General features: G+C 39.8%; 1 protein-coding gene across 1 annotated transcript in view; it reads left to right on the top strand.

Annotated features, from left to right (window-relative positions):
* The window catches only part of PARD3B (par-3 family cell polarity regulator beta), a 970,516-nt gene that overhangs the window by 670,351 nt on the left and 279,446 nt on the right, over nucleotides 1–20,719 (top strand). The window contains exons 17-18 of the mRNA XM_076005852.1: nucleotides 13,686–13,892; nucleotides 14,628–14,865. Of these exons, the coding sequence (XP_075861967.1) occupies nucleotides 13,686–13,892; nucleotides 14,628–14,865 (445 nt within the window). The remainder of the gene's footprint in view (nucleotides 1–13,685; nucleotides 13,893–14,627; nucleotides 14,866–20,719) is intronic.

Genomic DNA, 20,719 nt, shown 5'->3' on the forward strand with positions numbered 1-20,719 from the left:
TATTACTAATGATCTACAGAATGCTCCTCTCTTCACGAAGGAGTCATGGGTCAAGCTTAGCAGATCCATTTAATAAAACTCGTCTCAATATGGGGGAATTTGTCACTCCTAAAACCCACTCGGTAACAGACAAGAACATGACTGTCTATAAGCTGGTGTCAGATACACTTCTCACTGCTGTGGTCAGCCCTGTACTCACGACCCCTTCACCAAGAATCTTCCCTGCTCCTGAAGTGTCTGTCCCATCTGAGAAGCAATCACTGGTAGTAATACGGATTGTTACGTGGATGAGAGATTGGAGAAAAGGATATTAAGGCAAGACACTAGGTTACAATAGAAAGAAACAAGTTTCAAAGTAGTTTTTGCAATGAAGGTAGTTTGTTGACTCATACAAGTAAGCATATACACAGAGATACCGATGGACGCAGGGTCTCAGCGTCAACAGTGCTCTCTCTCTTCGTTCTGGTTCCTCTCTGGGACTTCATTGTGATGGAGAAGAAGATGGCTACCCACATCTGCAGGCCTATCTTCCCAGGTAGCAAGGAAGATGATTGGTCACTCTACCAGGGTTAGTTCTAGTTAGTCTTGTGTGAGGCAATAGCCTATCCCTGACTACCCAGGGGGAAGAAATATACTAACTAGTTGTGCCTGGGGCATAGGCACACTGAATTGGAGAGGCATAGTACCCGAAGGAAAATAGGGATGGTCATTCCAGATTTAATAGTGGATACCCGATAGGGAAAAAAAAAGAATAGACATCAACAGCAGGGACAAATAAAAAGGATAATTGAGGATACCTGGAAAGTTGTGATGCTCTTCTTGTTTTTCCATGAGCTTCTCTGAGGTAGAGTAAAGCAGTATTTTCACATATCCTGAAGTTTTAGTACAATCCAGCAAGAATTTCAGTACGAGAAAGAAGGATCATAGACTTCCCTGAGGGGAGGTTATTAATGGAAATATCACCTTCTTGTAACCTTGTTTCCCGCTGGCAAGGACTCCTCAGGCTGAGTTATAGGGAAACTCCAGCATGTTGTCAGATTTCACAACAACATTAAGTGGTACTTCCTTTTCGTATTTGCCACATCATTTATTTTGTGTGTCCCCATGTTATTAGTTTTACTGCCCATTAATCATTATATATTGCAAAATAAAGTGTGCTTAAGAGGACATAGCAAAGGGTCTGGCCATGACAGCTACAACTAAGCCATGCCAGGAGGAAGCCCGGGGTGGCAGGCAGCGCCTCTTGTCCTGTCCACTCAGAGACGCTCAACCGTGAGCCCCTCTTGGCTCCTGATGGACGAGGACTTGCTTCTGCACCCTTTTCCTCCTCGCCAAAGAAAGACCAGGGGAAAGAGTAATGTTCGTTGTGAGCACAGATGACTAACTACACTAAAAATGTTTTTTGGAGAAATTAGAAGAAATTACTTCACAAAAGCCTGAAGTTGAAATTTTTACAAGGAAGAAAGTAAAGAGTAAGATATTTTATTAGCTGTGAGTTCCATTGCTGTAAAATATACCAGTCTCCCTTCTCTTTAATTTATCCTGTATACTTCTTCCATATTATCTATTCAAAATAGCAATATTATCAAGCTATTCCTGTGGTGGAAAACTTAATGGTTTCCTATTGTCCCCTGGTTTATGTCTTGCCTTCTTAGCCAGATTTCAAGGCCCTTCATATCTTACTTTATCCTCACATCCACGTTTAGTTTCCACCAATCCCCAGCACGGTTGTTTTCCTCTGCTAGTTACTCCATCCTCCCTGTGTCCCCACCACCCAGTAGACATGTCTGGACCTTTCCTCATATTTTTTCACGTTTGTGTGTCCACCTCTTATTTTTCTTATCTATGTTCAATCCATCTTCAAGAATAAGTCCTATGTCATTCATGAAGCCTCATTCAGTGACTCAGAATCTCACAGTGCTTTCTTTTCTCTGGACTTCCGTACACCTAAACTACTCTGGCCCTTAAGTATGCTCTGTGTCAGCATTCTTCATGAATTGGTTGCAGAGATACCTACTGGCCAAGGATCCCAAAGTCCCTGACCTTGTTTGAGTTGGAATTGTGTTGTTGGTGTCATGGTAGGTCTGAGGGAGAAGAGTCACTTGACTAGTCAAAGAAATGAACCAGATCTTTATTGCTGTCCCAGATGTGGTTATTCTTATCAAATGATTTTTGGCATTTTGTTTCTTTATGAAAAATGTCTTCCCAAGAAAGAAATAAGCTTTTTGGGGGCTTTGGATAGAATCAAAGGGGATAGAAGATAATTTGAAAAGTGAAGAGGAATCTAAGACCCAAAAAAGGTAGAAGTTTTAAATGAAAATTTAAAATTTAGTGATGACCCTGGCCCACAAGATATGGATGTGGAAACAGAAATTCTCTTGGCATTCTGTTGGTTGTAGAGAATCCTCCTTAAGGGTGTAAATTTTGTTAATCAAAAAGACCATAATGGTAAGAGGTGACATTTACTAAATATTTACTATGTGCCTTGTATTGTATTCAAAGCTGTGCATCAGATAATCTTCCAGCTACCCTATGAGGGTCATGTTCTCATCTCTGTTACACAGATGAGCAAATTGAGGCACATAGAGGTAAGATCCAGACCCTTGCTAAGAGACCACAACTAGTACATAGGTGGAGCTGGGACATGAACCTGCTATGATCTGGATGTGTTCTCAGGACCTGAGTAGAAACAACTAATGGTAATATAGTATTGTAAACTTAGTCCCCAGTGTAGCAGTGTTGAGAGGTGAGACCTTTGGGAAATGATTGGGTCATGAGAGTTGAACCCTCATGAATGGATTAATCCATTTACAGATTAATGGATTAATGAGTTATTGATGCAGTAGTTATCATGAGAATTGTCTGTTATAAAAGCCAGTTTGTCTATCGCTTGTGAGCCCCTTCACATGTCATGCCCTGCATTGCCTCAGGGCCATGCAGAGTCCTCACGAACAAGAAGGCACTCACCAGATATGGCCCCTACACCTTAGATGCCCCAGCCTCTAGAACTGTAAGAAATAAATTTCTTTTCTTTATAAATTACCCAATGTCAGATATTCAGATATAGCAATAGAAAACGGACTAAGGGCCAAGGATGTCTGAAGCCAGGACTATGTCTATAATAGCAATTGCTTTAAATATTAAATTATTCATGGATGCTGAAGAGGCAGTTAATTAGTGTAGTGAAGAAATAACATGACCGCCATTAAAAATATGCCTCCAGAAAAATCCAGGAATCTACACATTTTTATTTTCTAAAATTTGGTTACCTCTTCTGCCCTCAGATGGATCCTTCTTGAACTTTAAGTGTCTGCTCTATATTCTTTGGTGTTATTACTTCATGTGTGTTCCTCTTTGCTCTGCACATGGTTTAGAATTTTTTGTGTAAAGTAGGTGTTTAATCCTTTATTTGTGAGACAGCAAAGAAAATGGAAGGAACTTTAGCTCAAGGTTTCTTCAGGAAAGCCTCATGTAGTATCTGAGTAGCTTTGCCAAGTCAGTAGGATGGCATTTTCTTGTCTACACACTCAGGGAACTAAAAAGAGGAATTGGAAGAGAGTTGAGTATTTGATGTGAAATTTACATGAGATATAGTACTGAGGCATTGCTTCTCAGGAATGTAAAGGGAAATCACAAATTACCATTGGAAATTCTATAAATTCACCCTACAGTAGAGAATACAAAATTATTGTTTCAAACAGATAGCCATTTCTTCAATCAAACACCAGATGAAATATATGGCTTATATTTAAGGATTGACACATTCCCATAGACTAAATGTTTGTGTCCCCCAAAATTCATATATTGAAATCCTAACCAATGGAGGTGGGGTCTTTGGAAAGTGATTAGGTCATATTGCTGGATTCCTCATGAATGGGATTAGTACCCTTATCCCAGGGAGACTTCTGGGAATGCCCTTGCACCTTCCACCATGTGAGGGTATGACAAAAAGATGGCTATCAATGAACTAGGAAATAAACTCTCAACAGACACCAATCTGCCTGTGCCTTGAAACTTAGTCCCTAGTGCAGCAATACTGAGAGGTGGGACCTTTGGGAGATGATTGGGTCATGAGGGTTGAGCCCTCATGAATGGATTTATGGATTAATGGATTAATAGGTTATAAAAGCCATTTTGGCTGTCACTTATGAGCCCCTTACCATGTCATGTCCTGCACTGCCTCAGGGTTATGCAGAGTCCCATGAACAAGCAGACCCTCACCAGATGTGGCCCCTAGACCTTAGACTGCCCAGCCTCTAGAACTGTGAGAAATAAATTTCTGTTGTTCATAAGCCAGTTTATGGAATTTTGTTATAGCAGCCCAAATGGTACCAAGAAGTAGGTGCTGCTGTAACAGATACCTAAAAATTCGAAGGCAGCCTTGGTATCAGGTAATGGGTAGCAGCTAAAAGAGTTTTGAAGAGCATTCTAGAAAAAGCCTGCATTGCCATGAACAGACTTTTAAAGATGATTCTGGTGAGGGATCCCCAAAAGAGGAGGGAAAGCGTCAGTCTTCTTAGAGGATACCCAAGTTATCCTGAATAGAATGTGTTTGAAATATGAATGGTAAAGGACATTCTGATGAGGTCTCAGGTGGAAATGAGGAACATGTTATTGGAACCTGGAGGAAAGGCCATCCTTGATATAAAGTGGCAGAGAACTTGGCTGCATGGTATTCATGTTCTAGTGTTTTATGGAAGGTAGAACTTGCAAGTGATGAAATTGGATATTTAGCTAAAGCTATTTCTAAGCAGTGTCAAAGGCGCAACATGGCTTTTCCTGGCTGCTTATGGTATATAGTAAAATGCAAAAAGAGAGATAATACTTAGAAATGGAACTGTCAATCAAAATGGAAGCAGAACTTAAAGATTTAGGTAATTCTTAGCCTATCCATATTGAAAAGGATGAGAAAGCCCATTTGGGAGAGAACACTAAGGGTGTAGTCGAGGAGTTTAATATGGATCAGCTATCTCAACAGAAGCCAGGAACTATTCTCCAATCAAGAGAAGAAAGACCCTGAAGGGAATTTAGAGGTCATCAGGGCTGCCCTTCCCACCACAGGCTCAGAGTACAAGGGCCCTGGAGACAGCAGTTTCAAAGCAAGGGCTGCCGGTCCTTTGGGACCTCAGCACATGGCCCAGTGCAGCCAAATACCACATGTCCTGCTCCCTATGGTCTAGTGCCTAATTCCTAGGCCACCCCAGGTATAGCTCCAGAGGGACCTAGTGCGGCGTGGGCCACAATGGCCACACCTCCAGAGGGCAGAGGTGCCAGCTTTGGTGGCATCCATTCATTGCCTGTGTGTAGGCATCCATACATTCCCTCTACTAGTGTGTAGCCCTCATGAAAAGGATTAATGCTGATATGAAAAAGAGTTCTCTCACACCTTTCACCATGTGAGGACATAATGAGAAGATGATCATCTATTAGACCAGGAAGCAGGCCCTCGCCAGAGGCCAAATCTGTTGGTGCCTTGATCTTGAACTTCTCAGCCTCCAGGACTGTGAGAAATTTCTGTTGTTTATAAGCCATCTAGTCCATGCTATTTTTGTTATAGAAGCCCAAACTAAGGCACATGTGAGAAATATGAATCTTGAAACACCAGAATCATACTCAGTGTGTTGAGATGAGATGTTCACAGCATAAGAGGCAAGCAAAGACCTTCCAAGAATAGTTCATTTCTCCAAGCTGCTCTGTCCTAGACACATACTCTCTTTAGGGCACACTCACTGAGAGGGATGGTGAATGAAATTGCCCTCATTATTTCTAAAGTTATTTCTATCCTGCCCTTCTTCTCACCGCCTTTTGAGCAGTCTCTCATCTTGAGCATACATGTGAATTTGGGTTAGATGAGTTGTATATGATGTCATCTCACTTTGCAGAGGAATGAATTTGGTAAACTATAAAGCCACAGGAAATGTGAGTTACTGTTACACATATCTTCCATTCCTCTTAGGACCAAGCACAGTTCTGAGCCACAAAAAATACTCAGTAAACACTCATTGATAGCTGATTTGATTTTGGCTTGACATTTTGACATTAGATGGAAACCTTGTTTAAAGTAGATCTATAAAGAAATTCTTACTCATATTAACACAAAACTGAAAAACCTCACTTTCTATCAGTTCTGTAAATAATTCAGTAATTGAGAATTTGAAGGCTGTTTTTTTTCAAGTACAGTTAGGTATAAAAGGGAGAGAAATACACACAAAAAATATAAAATTTATGTCTGATCTTAAAAAATATAAGTGCTCAGTCTGTACAACATGTAAAATATTTTCACGTAGGAACCCTCCAAGAAATCAATCACACTTTGACCTTTTTGGGTATGCTAATAGTTTTTGAAGAAACTTATCAGAATTCTTTATATTATACTTTATTTTGAGAGTGCTGTAGTGTACAACCCACATGAAGATATAAGCCATTCAACAATGAAAAGCAGGAGAAAGAGGTTTTGTTATAGCAAGACATATAAAGAGTAAATGGTAAAAGGAATGGGGGAAATCATTGCAATGGTCTGTGTTCAGAATGAAAAGCCTGTTACCCAGATATAAAAAGAGGAATTGGAAGACACATAAAGGTGTTCTTGGCAGCAGGTAAAAATTAGACTAACTTGCACATGAGGTGGAAATGGCAGAAAAGATTAATATTACAGAAAGAAGTTAGGCAAAAGGAATAACTAATATAGAAAGAAAGGCAAAATATAGAGATTAGTGAATAATTATAGGTAGGGTAGAAATTATTCAATTCTTGAAAGTGGTGCAAAAGAACCTAAGGGCTGCATTAAGAAATAACAGGAAGCTGTATGGGAGCTTGGAGGAAGTGCAGCCATTGTGAGATGTGTTTCTCCAGGAAGAACTTTGTTCAGCCTCACACCACTGACAAAAAGGGACATCCAACTGTGGTAACTATCCTTTACCTTCCTGTTCCTTTATTTCTACAGCAAATATTTGTTTAGTATACTCCTTGCTGAGGATACAAAAATCAACGAGGATAAAACAATGTAGGTAGCGTCCATTGATCCGATTTCACAGGTGGGAAAGTTTGCCACTTCGGTTTATTTGACCTTCAAATTAGTCTTTTTTTTTTTTAACTTATTTAAGTAATAAAGGTAGTATTTTCCTTTAAGTAGCCACATTTCCCTTCCAGGGACCAATGCTATTTAGTTAATTTTCAATCCACTATCATCTTAAATGCAGATTTATTTTTGTTTGTTTTTTAATACAGTAGAGTTTTTCTAAGGCAGCAGGATGAAAACAAAAGATTAAAATAAACTAGTCTATTGGGAATATGATTGTTTGAGATCTTCAGTTGCTTTAACAGAATCTAGTGACAGATATGGTCATATATCTTTTAGAAATAGTTTACCACCAAGTTGAACCATAGATTCTCTTTTCTTACCTGCAGGATAGAGAAAAAAGAAAAAGTGTCATGAGAATATTTTTGGTGTAATGAATTCACTATTCATTGTTTTGGGGATATAATTTTAGTCCAGGAAAGAAATGCCAACATGGCATTAGATTTGAACTTTTAGTTTATAAAAGAAGGAATTTTTAGTAAGAAAAATAAAAATGTATAACAGTACTTGACGAACATTTGAAGACATTTGGAGGACCACGTTCATACTCATAATCAAGAAATTTGTTTGTTCACATAATCTTCACGTATTTTCTCTGGATTTTTTTCCCTTTGAAATAAAAAGTGTTCAAAGGCAGGGGTAGGGGAGATTATGCAAATGTATGAATCTTAATAAGAAGTTCATTATTGAACATTTTGACATGAATTTCAGGAAATGATAAAAGACCCTGGGATTTACGAGACTTAAAAGAAAAAAATTCTGCTCTTGGAGAACTTGGAAATTGCCAGTAAAGAGCTGAGACCTAAATGACAGCAGATAATGTAAAGCCAGATTGCATTATGCCCTTGGTAATGAATAGGAAACGGAACACTGTGATAAGCTTGGAATGATGATCAATATTTGGAATACTGAGATAGGCAAGAAGGTAATTAGACCCATTATGGACACAGTTAGCACAGATAACATAATTTGGGAAATTATACATTTGGATATTATGGAGAATTTTTTTTAAAGGCTAATGGATTTGCAGTGATATCTACTAAAGCACATAAGACATTTTGCCTGTAGAGAATCTACTAAAAAAATCAAATATACAAAAATTTCAGTGAGTGTAATTTAAAATGAAAAGACAAAGTAAAGTATGTTGGAGAATAAAGTGGTATTGTGACTTCCTGCTTGGAATTTATAATAGTTTTTTATTCAAAGAGTTTTATATCTATTAATTTCACATCACAGCTCCCCATGAAGCAGGTAAGGCATTTCTATTGTGTTTGCCCAAGTTCACTGCTCGTAATAAAGCAAAGACCAAACTGATACTAAAAGCAATCTCTCTTGACAAATTCCCAGCCTTCTCAGGTTTCTTGCTGTGACCCCTGCATAGCATGACAATAATTTTGATCCCTAATTTACTACTGGGCACAATCCCTTTATTTTTTTTAGAAGGAAGGACTGTAACTTAATTAATTTTCACTAAGTGCCTTGAGGGCCATTGATGTTATTGAAACGTACAAATTAATACATTATTTATTGTTAATTTATCATAAGTATTTGTTAATTAGAAGGCTCTATAATAGAAAGCAAAACTTGCCACATATCTGGAAGTCAACACCTTCCCCAAAATAATTCCTTATTTTTTAATACAGAATGTATTGGAAACAATTTCATCAATAATGGAAGATCCAATTACTGGTCTTCTGGATTAAGGCATTCTTTTATTGTGAGATTTTAATGCTAGAGTGGGAAGTTCAAACATTGCCAATTAAATCTCAGACTAATTAAGTGATTATAGCCTAAGGGGAAGGGCAACCGAGACTCTACTATTAATCTTCCCAAGAATAGCCTCCCTATATGTGATGAACAGATGAATATATATACCTTATTTCAAAAGAAGGAATGTAAGGAATTGTTTGAAATAAAACCAGTGTAATTTTTAAATAAAAAGGATAGTATATCTTTATGAAGTCCTTTTTAGCTTTTTGTGGAAGACATTGTCATGTTTAAGAATGCAATGATGGATTGAACCAAATCAATTGCTTTAGGATTTCACTCAGTCAGATGTTTAGAGGTGGCACAGAAGTGACAGTGACTATAATTATCACCAATGCTTTATGAGCATGCACTCTGTGCCAGGTACTCTTTTATGCTTGTTTTAGCATCACTTTACAGATAAGGAAACCAAGGCACAGAGTTTAATAACTCAAAAAGCAATCGGCAGAGTGGGGAGAGTTTGAATATATACAGCCTCCTTTTAGTGGTTCACTGTTAACCACTACCCTCCAGAAAGCTTTATTCTCTATTATTCTAATCAGTTGCCTGTAGAGAACCAATAGCAGTCCTCACCTGTAGGTGAGGGGCAGGAGTCCAGGACTGAGTCAGAGAAACTGAGGTCCACATCCAAACAATCCTCCCTTTAGGAAGGATGTTCTATTCCATGGTATGTTGAAATGGGGCTTTCTACCTAGAAAGCTGGGGCAGCAGTTTCTAAGTATTTTCAGAATCTGTTTCCAAGGAGCACCTCTCCACCTAGATGGTAGTGCTCTATGGGGGCTCTTGCCATCTTTATCATGCCCAATGGAGAAATGGTGGGCATTTCTCCTGGCACAACTCTTTTAAATCTTTAGTCTTGGGGAGCGTGTGTGCATCCATTCTGTTCATAACGCTGTTTTTCTGGATGAAAGGGAATAGTGAAGGTATCTGAGGATTGGTGTGTCCAGAAGACATGACCTTGAATTTCCCTCTGCTCTGTGTGGGGAAGTCTTCCTGGACCACGTCAAGCCAATCCTTCATTTGGGAACAGAAACTCTTCAAAAGTGCTATAACATCTATTTTTAAAAAAATTATTTCAGTGGTATTTCTTTATGGGCCTTTCAATTTAAGAGAAAATTTGGCACATGATATTAAGAATATTTTTATTAGACCACCTTGAAAATAATTTTTGTCAAAATCATACAAGATCCTTCTTTTAGCACCCTTGATAATTATTATTTGTTTCATGAAGTTAGTATATGTCAAGTTCATGTCTGTGAGGGAAAGGTAAGTTCAAGTAGATCTTAGAGAACATGGTCACTGGATATGAAGTCATAGGTTAAAAAATAAAGCCTGGCGACTAGAGTTTGGAGAAAGATTTATTCCTTGGCATTTGCAACTAAAGCTGGCCTGGAAATCATTGAACAGTCATATTCAGATTATTTCTGTAGATGCTCAAAATGGGACAAGTAAATGCTCAAATTTGGACAGGGTCCATCCCATGACTGATAACACGTGGTATTCATAGATCAGTCTCTGAGAAAATTGTTTAAAATCAGCCAGAGCCAATGCCACATCAGCTACACATGAAAATGTGAACAGTTATCATATTTTGGGATGACCTCAATGGGATTGAGTGACTGAGGTTTTGATTTTGATAAATTACTCGCTTCAAAGAGACCTCTACTTTTGGTGGAAGCCTAGAAAAACATATGAATTGTGTAAATGGTGAAGCTAGAAACTGACAGTGAATCTTCACATTCTAAAAGCTGTAAAATTTTCTATACAGTGTCAACCTAAACTGAAATTGGTGAGAGTAGGAGTAGGGAAGAGGGATTGAACGTGACAATTTATTGTACTCCCCGCAATCTTTACATGAGAAGGTACTTTATTCTGAATATTCTATTGGAATTTAACACTGATGCCCATCAATTGACATAAAAATCCCTTCCCCAGATGGTACCTGGATCTTCTGTCAGAAGCGAGAACATGTGGAGCCCTGATCAGGCAGAGCCCCCAGATCAGTCAGTTCACTGTACTTGTAAGTCCTTGTAAGGACTTTCCGGATTTGGGGTTCTCCTCTGTAACACCAGTCTCTCATCTATTGCTGCATCCTGTTTATTCCCCAGGAATAAATAGAAACTTTTGTTCCAAGCCTCAAAACCTCTGGGTCCACATTTAGCAACCTAGAACTCATCCGCCCTTTTTGCGTTTAATTTTACAATGTATTACATTTAATAGAGCTAGGCTGTAATGCTGCCCAACGTCATTTGGTACTTCTGATTTGTGCCTTCTATTTATAAAAAAGTGAATGAATTGCCAGCTCTATTAATCCTGCAAAATCCATGAATCCTTAATATTCAGTTTGCTTAGAATGAATAACAATGTATTTGTTCCTTCTCAGATATGACTTCTTGCTGAGCTTTAGATGAGCTCCTTTTAGATAGTATGCTTTATATCTTGGACGATTTATTCACTTTCATGTTCCTTGGAATTTACTGCTAAAGGTTGACATGAATGCTTACAGTTTGGGCTCTAATATAATCTCCTGGATGGCAATTAATAAATAAAAGATGGATACTGTTGTTGACAGAGGATCTAGTCTTTCTCAGATAGTTTTCATCTTCATGTTTCCCCCAAACTTCATGTCAGACATCCCTAGGGGTTGATGGTGTAAAATATTTTCTGTAAACTTCAAAGCTTTTACTGTTGCTTCAATACTCCTAAACCTCTGTGTTGCCTTTTGTTTTCTTGTCAGAAATGATCTTATTCAATTTCTGTTTCTTCAAATACCTTCCTTCCTGGGAATATAAGAAATATGCCTCTTTCTGGATTTAATAGTAACGTACATATCCTCAGTATTTATGACTTGCAAGTAACACCTGAAATTTGTCCCCAAAATTTCTTATAATTTTTTGGCTTAGTCTTATCTCTGTTGCATTTACTGAATATGCACTGTCACCTATAAAAAGCAGTGTTTATCGTCATCAGGTATATTGTTCAAAGTGCAAAATTACCTCCTGTAATGTTAATGATGAAACTCAAAAGCAATATCTAATTTTTGTAGTTTGCCTTCTTGACTCAGCTCCTGTGCTAATCTAGACAGATTTTCTTATTTTAGAGATGAGGGATATGTAGGCCAGTTTAAGTAGCTTGACCGTAATTAAGTAGAAGGTGGAGACCAAATACATCCTCAGGCAGTAAAGTATATAGTATAGAGCTAAAATGCTGTAGTCAGTCTCTCTCAGGTCAGTTTCCAGTTTGGGCGCCTATTGTCTAATATTAGACAAGTTATTTCGCTGCTCTATACCTGAATTTCTTCATCTGTTAAAGGACGCTAACGGTAGTTGTGCCAGTAGGACAACTGCAAGGATTATAGTAAGGTCATATAGGTAGTAAGTTCATATAGGTGAAGCACTTAGAATAGTGCTTAACACAGACTCCATGCATTGTTAGCTGTTAGCGTTATTGCCATTATTTTGACTATTTTTAACATGTTCAGGACATTTGGAAGGGTGTGTATTGCTATTTAACTTTATGTGGGTGTATATATATTAGGCCTTTGTTGTATTTCTTTTATATTCCTGGTATTACCTAATACTGTGTTAAGCAATGAGTAGTAGTGTTCATAGCAGTGGTAGTAGTAGAAGGAAAAGTAGTGATGGTAACAAAAGGTAGTGCCATTTATTGAGCCTTACTATGTGCTAGGCATGGAAGTAGGTACTTTATGTACATAATCCTTAATTTGTATTCAGTCTCTATCTATTGAAAAACTGTGCAGTAGTTTATTTCCAGAAACGTCAGTGTAGTTCCTTCAGGACAATAATCTCCTTCATAATCTCCTGCAGAGGGCCATGAGCCTTGGCCCTGGTGGAGAAGCTTTGAATGTGGACATAAGAGCCATGATGGAATTTCTTCCATCTTTAAAAATAATCCTTGTGCTGCTAATATTTATACAGCCTAATCCTGTTATTGGTAATTGGGAGACTGGCTGGGGGTGGGAAAGGGGGTCAAGGAATAGAGTGGGAGGGGGCAGGCACAGGGCTAGACAAACAGTACAAATGAAAGACATTGCATATCAGAAAGGAGATTATGTGAAAATTCATGTATGGGTTGTTTTTTCTGTTTTGTAATTTTGTCATATAATAAGGTTGCCCTTTTTCTAAATACCCAAATAGGAATGCATTCAGAACAATAGCATTGACACAGAAAAGTTGTTCTCTTTCTTGCTTCGCTTTATTTATTGATTGATTAAATAAATTGCATTTACCACACGTTAATAGCCACTAGGGTAAGATAAAGTGTTTAATCACAAAATCACAATCACTTCAATGTACTTTGATTTCTATGCACAGTATGTTCCTTAATAATTGTATAAACAACCGTGGAAATAATAAAAGGCATAATGTGTGGGAGTGCCTAGGATGGGTACGAAAAGAGTAACTCATAACATAACTCATTATGTTAGGTGCTGTGTGTGTATATGCGTGTACGTGTGTGTACATATACTCTCGTACATAATCACTCATTCACACACATATACCCTCTATAGGTGGCTACATCCTTTCAGATGCATGAATGTGCATATAGACATATGTACATATAAATCTCTCTATGTAATATAGGTTGTCATTTTAAATCTTACCACAACTTTAGAAAAGGAAACTGAGGCTCAGAGAAGTCAAGCCACTTGCTTGAGATTTACAAAAGGTAGCAAACCTGAGTTTAACTCCAACTCCCACCCACGTAACACCCCTTTTGTAAGATGCCCAAACAGAAATATTCTTACAACAACAAGCATTTTCATTATGTTACACGGCCTCTTTAGGAGAAAAGTGACCTTTTACCCTTTCTTTTCCAGAATCTCCAAGCAAAGATTTTGGTCCAACTCTGGGTTTGAAAAAGTCCAGTTCCTTGGAGAGTCTGCAGACTGCCGTGGCCGAGGTCAGGAAGAACGAACTTCCCTTCCACAGGCCCCGACCACACATGGTTCGGGGCCGAGGCTGCAACGAGAGCTTCAGAGCAGCCATAGACAAATCTTACGATGGACCCGAAGAATTCGAAGCTGGTAGGGCGATAATGTTTCCTTAAATGATTTCTTCATCTCATTATTATCTGCAAATCATAAGCAAGAATGTGTGCTTAACTACAGAGAAAAAATGATTTAGGGATCACAATTATAGTTTTGATATTAAAAGTAATTCATTTCCTGATATGTTTTGCCCTTTGGCTTAATGAACATGGAATTGGAGAACGCAATATGCAATTTATTTTACAGTGCAATGCTAAAGAAATGTTCTCCTTCACTTTTCTACAAGGACCAACTGTCATTTACCCTTAGGGTAGGAGCACTAAGTGTGCATTTCTTGACATTCTCATTGGAGTCATTAGAGGCAGCATCAATCCAGGACTCTGACTGCATTAATTGGGTAGAAACAGTTGGGTTATATTTGTACTCAAAAACCTCTCCTCCAAATAAATTCGCTCTGTTTGTTTCCCAGCATGTGGGCTTTCTGAGCTGATCAAGGTTAACAAGCCAGCTTTCAGAGAGATTAGTGCTTCTGCACATAGCAAGCCTTTCACACCACCAAGCCAACCAGGCGTCCCCCTCCCAGCATCAACCTTGCTTGAAGTAACCAGATTTAGGCAGTCCTGTCTTCAAAGGGTGCAAGTACCTACATAGAAGTATAGAACTCGGGAGTGCTTTTATTCATTCTTCTGTATTTTGCATTTTTAGCTTTCCTTTATATATTAACCGCAAGCGCCTCAACCATGCGTATTGATTATTTTTTTCTCTGTGCAGACGGGTTGTCTGATAAGAGCTCTCATTCTGGCCATGGAGCTCTGAATTGTGAATCTGCCCCTCAGGGGAACTCTGAGCTACAGGACATGGAAAATAAAGCCAGGAAAGTCAAAAAAACGAAAGAGAAGGAGAAGAAAAAGGAGAAGGGCAAGTTGAAAGTCAAGGAGAAAAAGCGCAAGGAGGAGAACGAAGACCCAGAAAGGAAAATGAAGAAGAAGGGATTTGGTGCCATGCTGAGGTAGGGGCCTGCTTTGACAGCAAAGCTGGGTTTGCTCTTTCTTTTTGTTTCTTCTGGTGCAATCACTCCTTTCTGTGTACTCAGAAAAAAGTGCAAGTTTTCCCTATTTTCAGCTAACTGCATAAAAATCGAAACTATGAATGTGCTTGTTCCTTTTCTGCAGAGGCAGAGGAGCCTTTGGGGGCAGCTCCTGAAGCTTCGGTGATGACAGGACACTGCATAAGTCCATTATCAAAGGAAGGCCAACACTCAGTGGAGGCGTGGGCAGTGCATACAGTCCTTAGTAGCATGGTGTCATGCGGATAAATGCAATGCTGCTGCCATCAGCACGGGGAAAGCGAGGGGCAAGGGAGGCCTAACTGTTAGCTATGGAATAGCTCCTTTGAATCAGAGGTGGCAAGGTAGATGAACCTCAGCCCCCATGACCTTCGGTGTGCAGTGGCCAGGCCTTTGGGCACGTGAGCTGTCACCTACAAAGGCATCACAATGTAGTGAAGATGTCACAGGGTCTGGGGTCAGATGCCCCTGGTCTGAATCCACAACCCTCTGCACACATTGCTGAGCTTCCCTGAGCCTCGCTTTCCTCACCTGTAAAGCGAGGCCAGCACACGTGCTCTGCTAACCCAGGGAGGCTGTGAGAGGGGATTTCGTGTGCCGCGGATGCCTGGAGTAGGCTGGCAGAGCAGGGAGCGGTCAGAAAACAGCGTGGTTTCTTCTCCTGCATGTACTTTCAAATGTGCACTGTTAAGTCTGCCTTCTCCACACCTTGATGCGATTTCAGCTTTCTGGTCACTTTCAGCTAATAAAACAACCTGTTTGTCGTGGGCTAAAACATTCAATCCACTGTAAATCAAAACTTTCTTCCTCCCTGCCCCTCAGACATAGCAGTGTGGTGGGGGCAGGAGTCTACCTCCTCCTACCTTTTGGTCTTGGAACCAGGGGTGAGGAAAGGCAATATTAAATGGGATAGAGTTTTATTTAACTGGTATATCTGCGATAATCTGGCCATCGGTGAACCTTTGTGGGTTTTTCAGGGGGCCTCTTATGGTGCCAGTCACAAATGTAAGAGATTCATTTTCTCAACAACTTCTGACCCTTAGCTTCTGACCTCAGACAACACACCTCTGGAGTCTCCTCACCCCAGCTAGTAGACTTCTTGGATGGTGGCAGTTGGAGATGGCTCTAGCCTAACCTACTGCTGTAGCATGTGCTTGGCTCACTGGAAATACTGCTGTCTCGCCCGTCCAAATGCCCCTCCAGTGATGCAAGTACAGCTTGTTCCTGCTGTCCCTCTTCCTCCTCCCCCTGCTCTAGAGACTCTCCACCCAGCCTTGCATCTTCAGACCTCTCCAGGGTGAGTCAAGCAGTGGCTTTGGGTCCCTCCATTCTAGGGGCACGTGTCAAACTTTCCCAAAAATGCACTCATGCACGGAGAAGGGAGGGTCAGTACATTTTTGTAAGTCACAAAGCAAACAGGTAGGAAATGGGGTGACAGTCTCCTTTTATAGAACCATCTCCAAATTCTCTGAGGGGTTTTCTTATTTTGTTGAGGGTGGGAGGCAGAAGCATGCCTTTCCATTACTTTCCTTACTCTTATAATTTCCCATCAAATCCATTAATCTCCACAGTTCTATTCCATGGGCTGAAGGTGAATGATGGGAGATGAGAGGTGAGGGGCCAGTTTGGCCACTCTTATGAAACCCTCAGGAGGTAATATCTCTTAAGAATGCTAGGTGGTATTTGTTACCAGTGATTCTCAGTTTGGAGCCTTCAGCTCAAATTTCCAGACAGAAAGGAAAGTTCCATTCCATAAGTTTACAAGGAAATGTCTTGGAAACGGCCAACTGACATTTGGGGAATACAAACATCACTGACACGGGGAGCCTTCCCGCTACATTCCCACTGCTCGTAGAGTGCCAGCCCAGTGTCCACATGCTCAAAACCTCAGGAGTAATTATGCCCCTGGATAGGTTGTAGCAAGACTGGCTGTGGTCCTTCTGTCACCTGGGCTGAGGTTACCCCAGTAGGCCTGATGTCATAGTAGTCATCTGACTATTAAGTAACAAAATTTTCAACAAATGGAGTTTTAAAGATCTAATTGGCTTTTATTAGTGATTCATAAATAGGTCAGCATCCCATGTACGGAATAGAAAGGCACTTCAGTAGGCTAAGCAGAGGATATGAGCTTTATAGGCTGAAGAAAGCAGAAACAAGAAGCAGAAAGTAAAATGGTCATTTCAAAATCACTTTCCTTATAGGGCTACAGTAAGGGAGATTACCATGCCAACTCAGATTGACTGGGCCTCTCTGGATTGGTTGCTGTGAATCTCTGGTTTTATGGAAAACTGGCCCATTTCTAAGTTCAGTTTGATTATATGGCACCTAACAAGAGTGACTTCTTTTTAGTTTGGTCTTGACTTCTGTGCCCTAGAGCAGGAGCTCAATCCAAAATAATGGCTTCCCGTCCATTTTATTTAATGTGACTTATAGCCTAGTAAATGCTAGATGGGAACAAACCTCTCAGTAGCCATTTGTTTATTGTTCCTGATGGTCTCTATTGACTCTGTCTTTGTATCTGCCATATTGAGTTTTAAACTTGCTCTTCTTCTAGGTAATAATAATGATGGCCAGCATTTATGGGCTATGAGTTAGGTAGGCATCTTGATAATAATGACAACATACAGTTGCTATATATTTAGATGATAATTTTGTCTTTGAAGTGATGGAGTTGAGAGATTAAAAGCATAGGTTCTGCATGTGGACTTCTGAGCTCAATCCTGGCTCCTCTAATTTCTACTTAAGTAACACTAAGAAAATTATTTAACCTTTTTTGCCTCGGTCTCATTATCCGAACCATGATATAACAATAGATTCTACCACTCTTCTGAGAATTATATTTTATTTTATATAATATGCTTAGAACTGTACCTGGCAAGTAATAAAACATTTAATGCATGTTAATTATTATAGTAAACATAATCATGACCCCTTGAATATGTCCATGTCTCAATCCCCAGTAGCTGTATAGATGTTATATTACATGGCAAAGGAGAATTAAGGTTGCAGATGAAAGCTGCTGATCAGCTGACCTTAAGATAAGGTGATTATCCCAGATTTTCCTCAGTGGGCCCGAGGGCAAGGGATTGGATTCTCATAGGAGACCATCCATGTTGCGGCCAGTGTACAGGTAGTGCTACAGTTCTTGACCAGGGAAAGAACAGAGCGGCTCACAAAGAATCAGAGAACAGTCTTTATTCAGCCAGCTGGCTCAACCCAGCAAGTGTCATAGCTCTCTTCCCGTCTTCTGATCTTCTGACCCCTTCTTTGTTCTCCTCCTGCTTTTATGCCCTTGGTAGGGCTCAAAAAGCATCCAATCAACTTTACAAGCTTTAACATCCAATCAGCAACAAGCTTTAACATCCAATCAGCAACAGTGGGATTCAAAAATTACCCAATCAGGATCATGGAAGCAACACAGCCGGAAACAGGCGGCAGCACGCGGCCTGGGGGCAATTCCAGCATGCGGGGCGAGAGGACACATGGGGCCCCAGGCGGCTCCCTGCCGCAGGGCCTGTCCCCAGCACCATGCCCTCCAACTGGCCACGCGCAGCTCTGGCCCGCAGAGATGTGGAGCGAGGGGGAGGCGGCAAGCAGCCACGTTGGGGCGCCCGACATTTTCCGTGTTATCCAGAGAGCAGTGCAGCCTGCCAACCTCTTCATTTTAGCTTAGTTGTGTTGTTTAAGCTACTACATTTGTGATATTTTTTACAGCATCAATAGAAAACTAATATAGTTATTATCATAACTATTATTACTACTTTTACATTATAGTAATTTATAAGGAAGAGTTTCCTCTTTCCTCTAAGGTGTTAAAGAAAAACACTATAAAAAAGATTTAACTAAAATAGTCTATAAATATAAAAACTGTTAAAGCTTCACATATCCTATTCTCTAGAATCTTACTAAATTAAACCTTAACTTTATATTTTATTTCAGATGATTTGATTTGGCAGGTTCATACTTCATTGCTCGTAATACAGTGCCAGCTTTTGCCTTTATTGTCCAATATACTCTTTATTTTCCTATAGTAGAAATCACAGGATCTGGATCGTTTAGACACCTAACACCTTGAGTTTTGTTTCCTTCCACTATTTTAGCAAAATTAAGATCTGAAAGGGGTGCTTGATTTTATCTTCAGTGTAAAAATAGCAACTGTTTTCCATAGCCTTTTGCATCTGAGTTTGTGAGCATATTGTAGTCGCTGCGACATGCACATTTTCAACAACAAAGAACACAAAGCTGTTACCATTAGCCAACAGATTTTGCTTTAATTCTCATCTGTTGCTCAGATGCTATTGACTTAGTTTCTTTCTTATTTAAAAAAGATTGATTGCTTTAAGGTTCTCTTGGAGTTAGATATGTGGTTTAAATATGTATTGTTTTTTCCATTCTATGCATTTCTCTGACACTCTCCTGAAGGTAGGGTTTTGGTATAGGTTGTGCAGTTGTACCACCTAGAATGGCATCTGGTCAAGGGAGTGAGTGAAGACTTAAATTCTGTCTCCCTCTGCTCACCAAGGCTTGCCTCATGAAGTGCGAATGTGTTAGCAGTGGCCTTTTTCTTGCTTGTAAAATGCTAAGTGTTTGCTTTTCTGGTATTAGCTGGCCCGTTCCTGATGATTAGATGTAGTAGTACGGTTTAGCTCACTTGTTAATTTAACCTACTCTTAATCCTTTTGAAAAAATTATGGGGAATCCCTCTAATGCCTATCTTTATCCATGTTGTCTAGTTCCAATATGCCTATACTTTTTGTTGATTTCAGCATTATCTCCTTGCATGAACCAAGTGTGGCTCTTACACAGGCTTTGAATTGTCTTGGAAAAATATGTGGCTTAAGAACCTGCCAACTTTGGTGGTTATCCCTGTATGCTCTGTCTACCTGCTGCTGAAAGAGAGCTTTAGAGGATCAAGGTGCTTATATTGTTTTCATTACATGTTTGACTTCTGTGCGCATTGTGCTCTTCATGGCATTGTTCTGCAGAAAGACCGTCTGTGGCTCCTTTCAGCCTAAGGGTGAAGCTCAAAGCCCTTCAGTAGACAAGTTCATTGCTATAAGTCCTATGCCACCTTCCTGGGGCCTAATAGAAACACCCTTCTATTCCGTACATGGGATGTTGACCTATTTATGAATCACTAAAAAAGCCAATTAGATCTTTAAAACATTTGTTGAAAATTTTGTTACTTAATAGTCAGATGACTACTATAACATCAGGCCTACTGGGGTAACCTCAGCCCAGGTGACAGAAGGACCACAGCCAGTCTTGCTACAACATATCCAGGGGCAAAATTACTCCTGAGGTTTTGAGCATGTGGACACTGGGCTAGCACTCTACGAGCATTGGGAATGTAGCGGGAAGGTTCCCCATGTCGGTGCTGTTTGTATCCCCCAAATGTCAGTTGGCCGTTTCCAAGACATTTCCTTGTAAACTTATGGAATGGAACTTTCCTTTCTGTCTGGAAATTTGAGCTGAAAACTTCAGCAGATACTATTTAGGCACTGAAGACAAATATTCTTTGGCTAAGAAAATCTTGCCCTGTCTGGAGTGCAATACCCAGAGATTAGTCCCCAATTTCTTAGTTACTTGATAACCTTGTCAGTCCTTATGTTCGTTAAACTAAAGTCTGTCGTAGGTCTGTGTTTAAAATCCAGTTTTTAAAATATAATAGCTGCTGTTGTCTCCTGTTAATATTATAGGATACTCACTTCAGTAACCTTTGAACCGTCAACTTGTTCTAGACACTGAATAGAAAGGCTTGATGTGGTTCAAGTTCATTTGTCTGCCTTTCTTGGGA

The sequence above is a fragment of the Microcebus murinus genome, chromosome 8, assembly GCF_040939455.1.
Source record: "Microcebus murinus isolate Inina chromosome 8, M.murinus_Inina_mat1.0, whole genome shotgun sequence".
Classification (NCBI taxonomy): Eukaryota; Metazoa; Chordata; class Mammalia; order Primates; family Cheirogaleidae; genus Microcebus; species Microcebus murinus.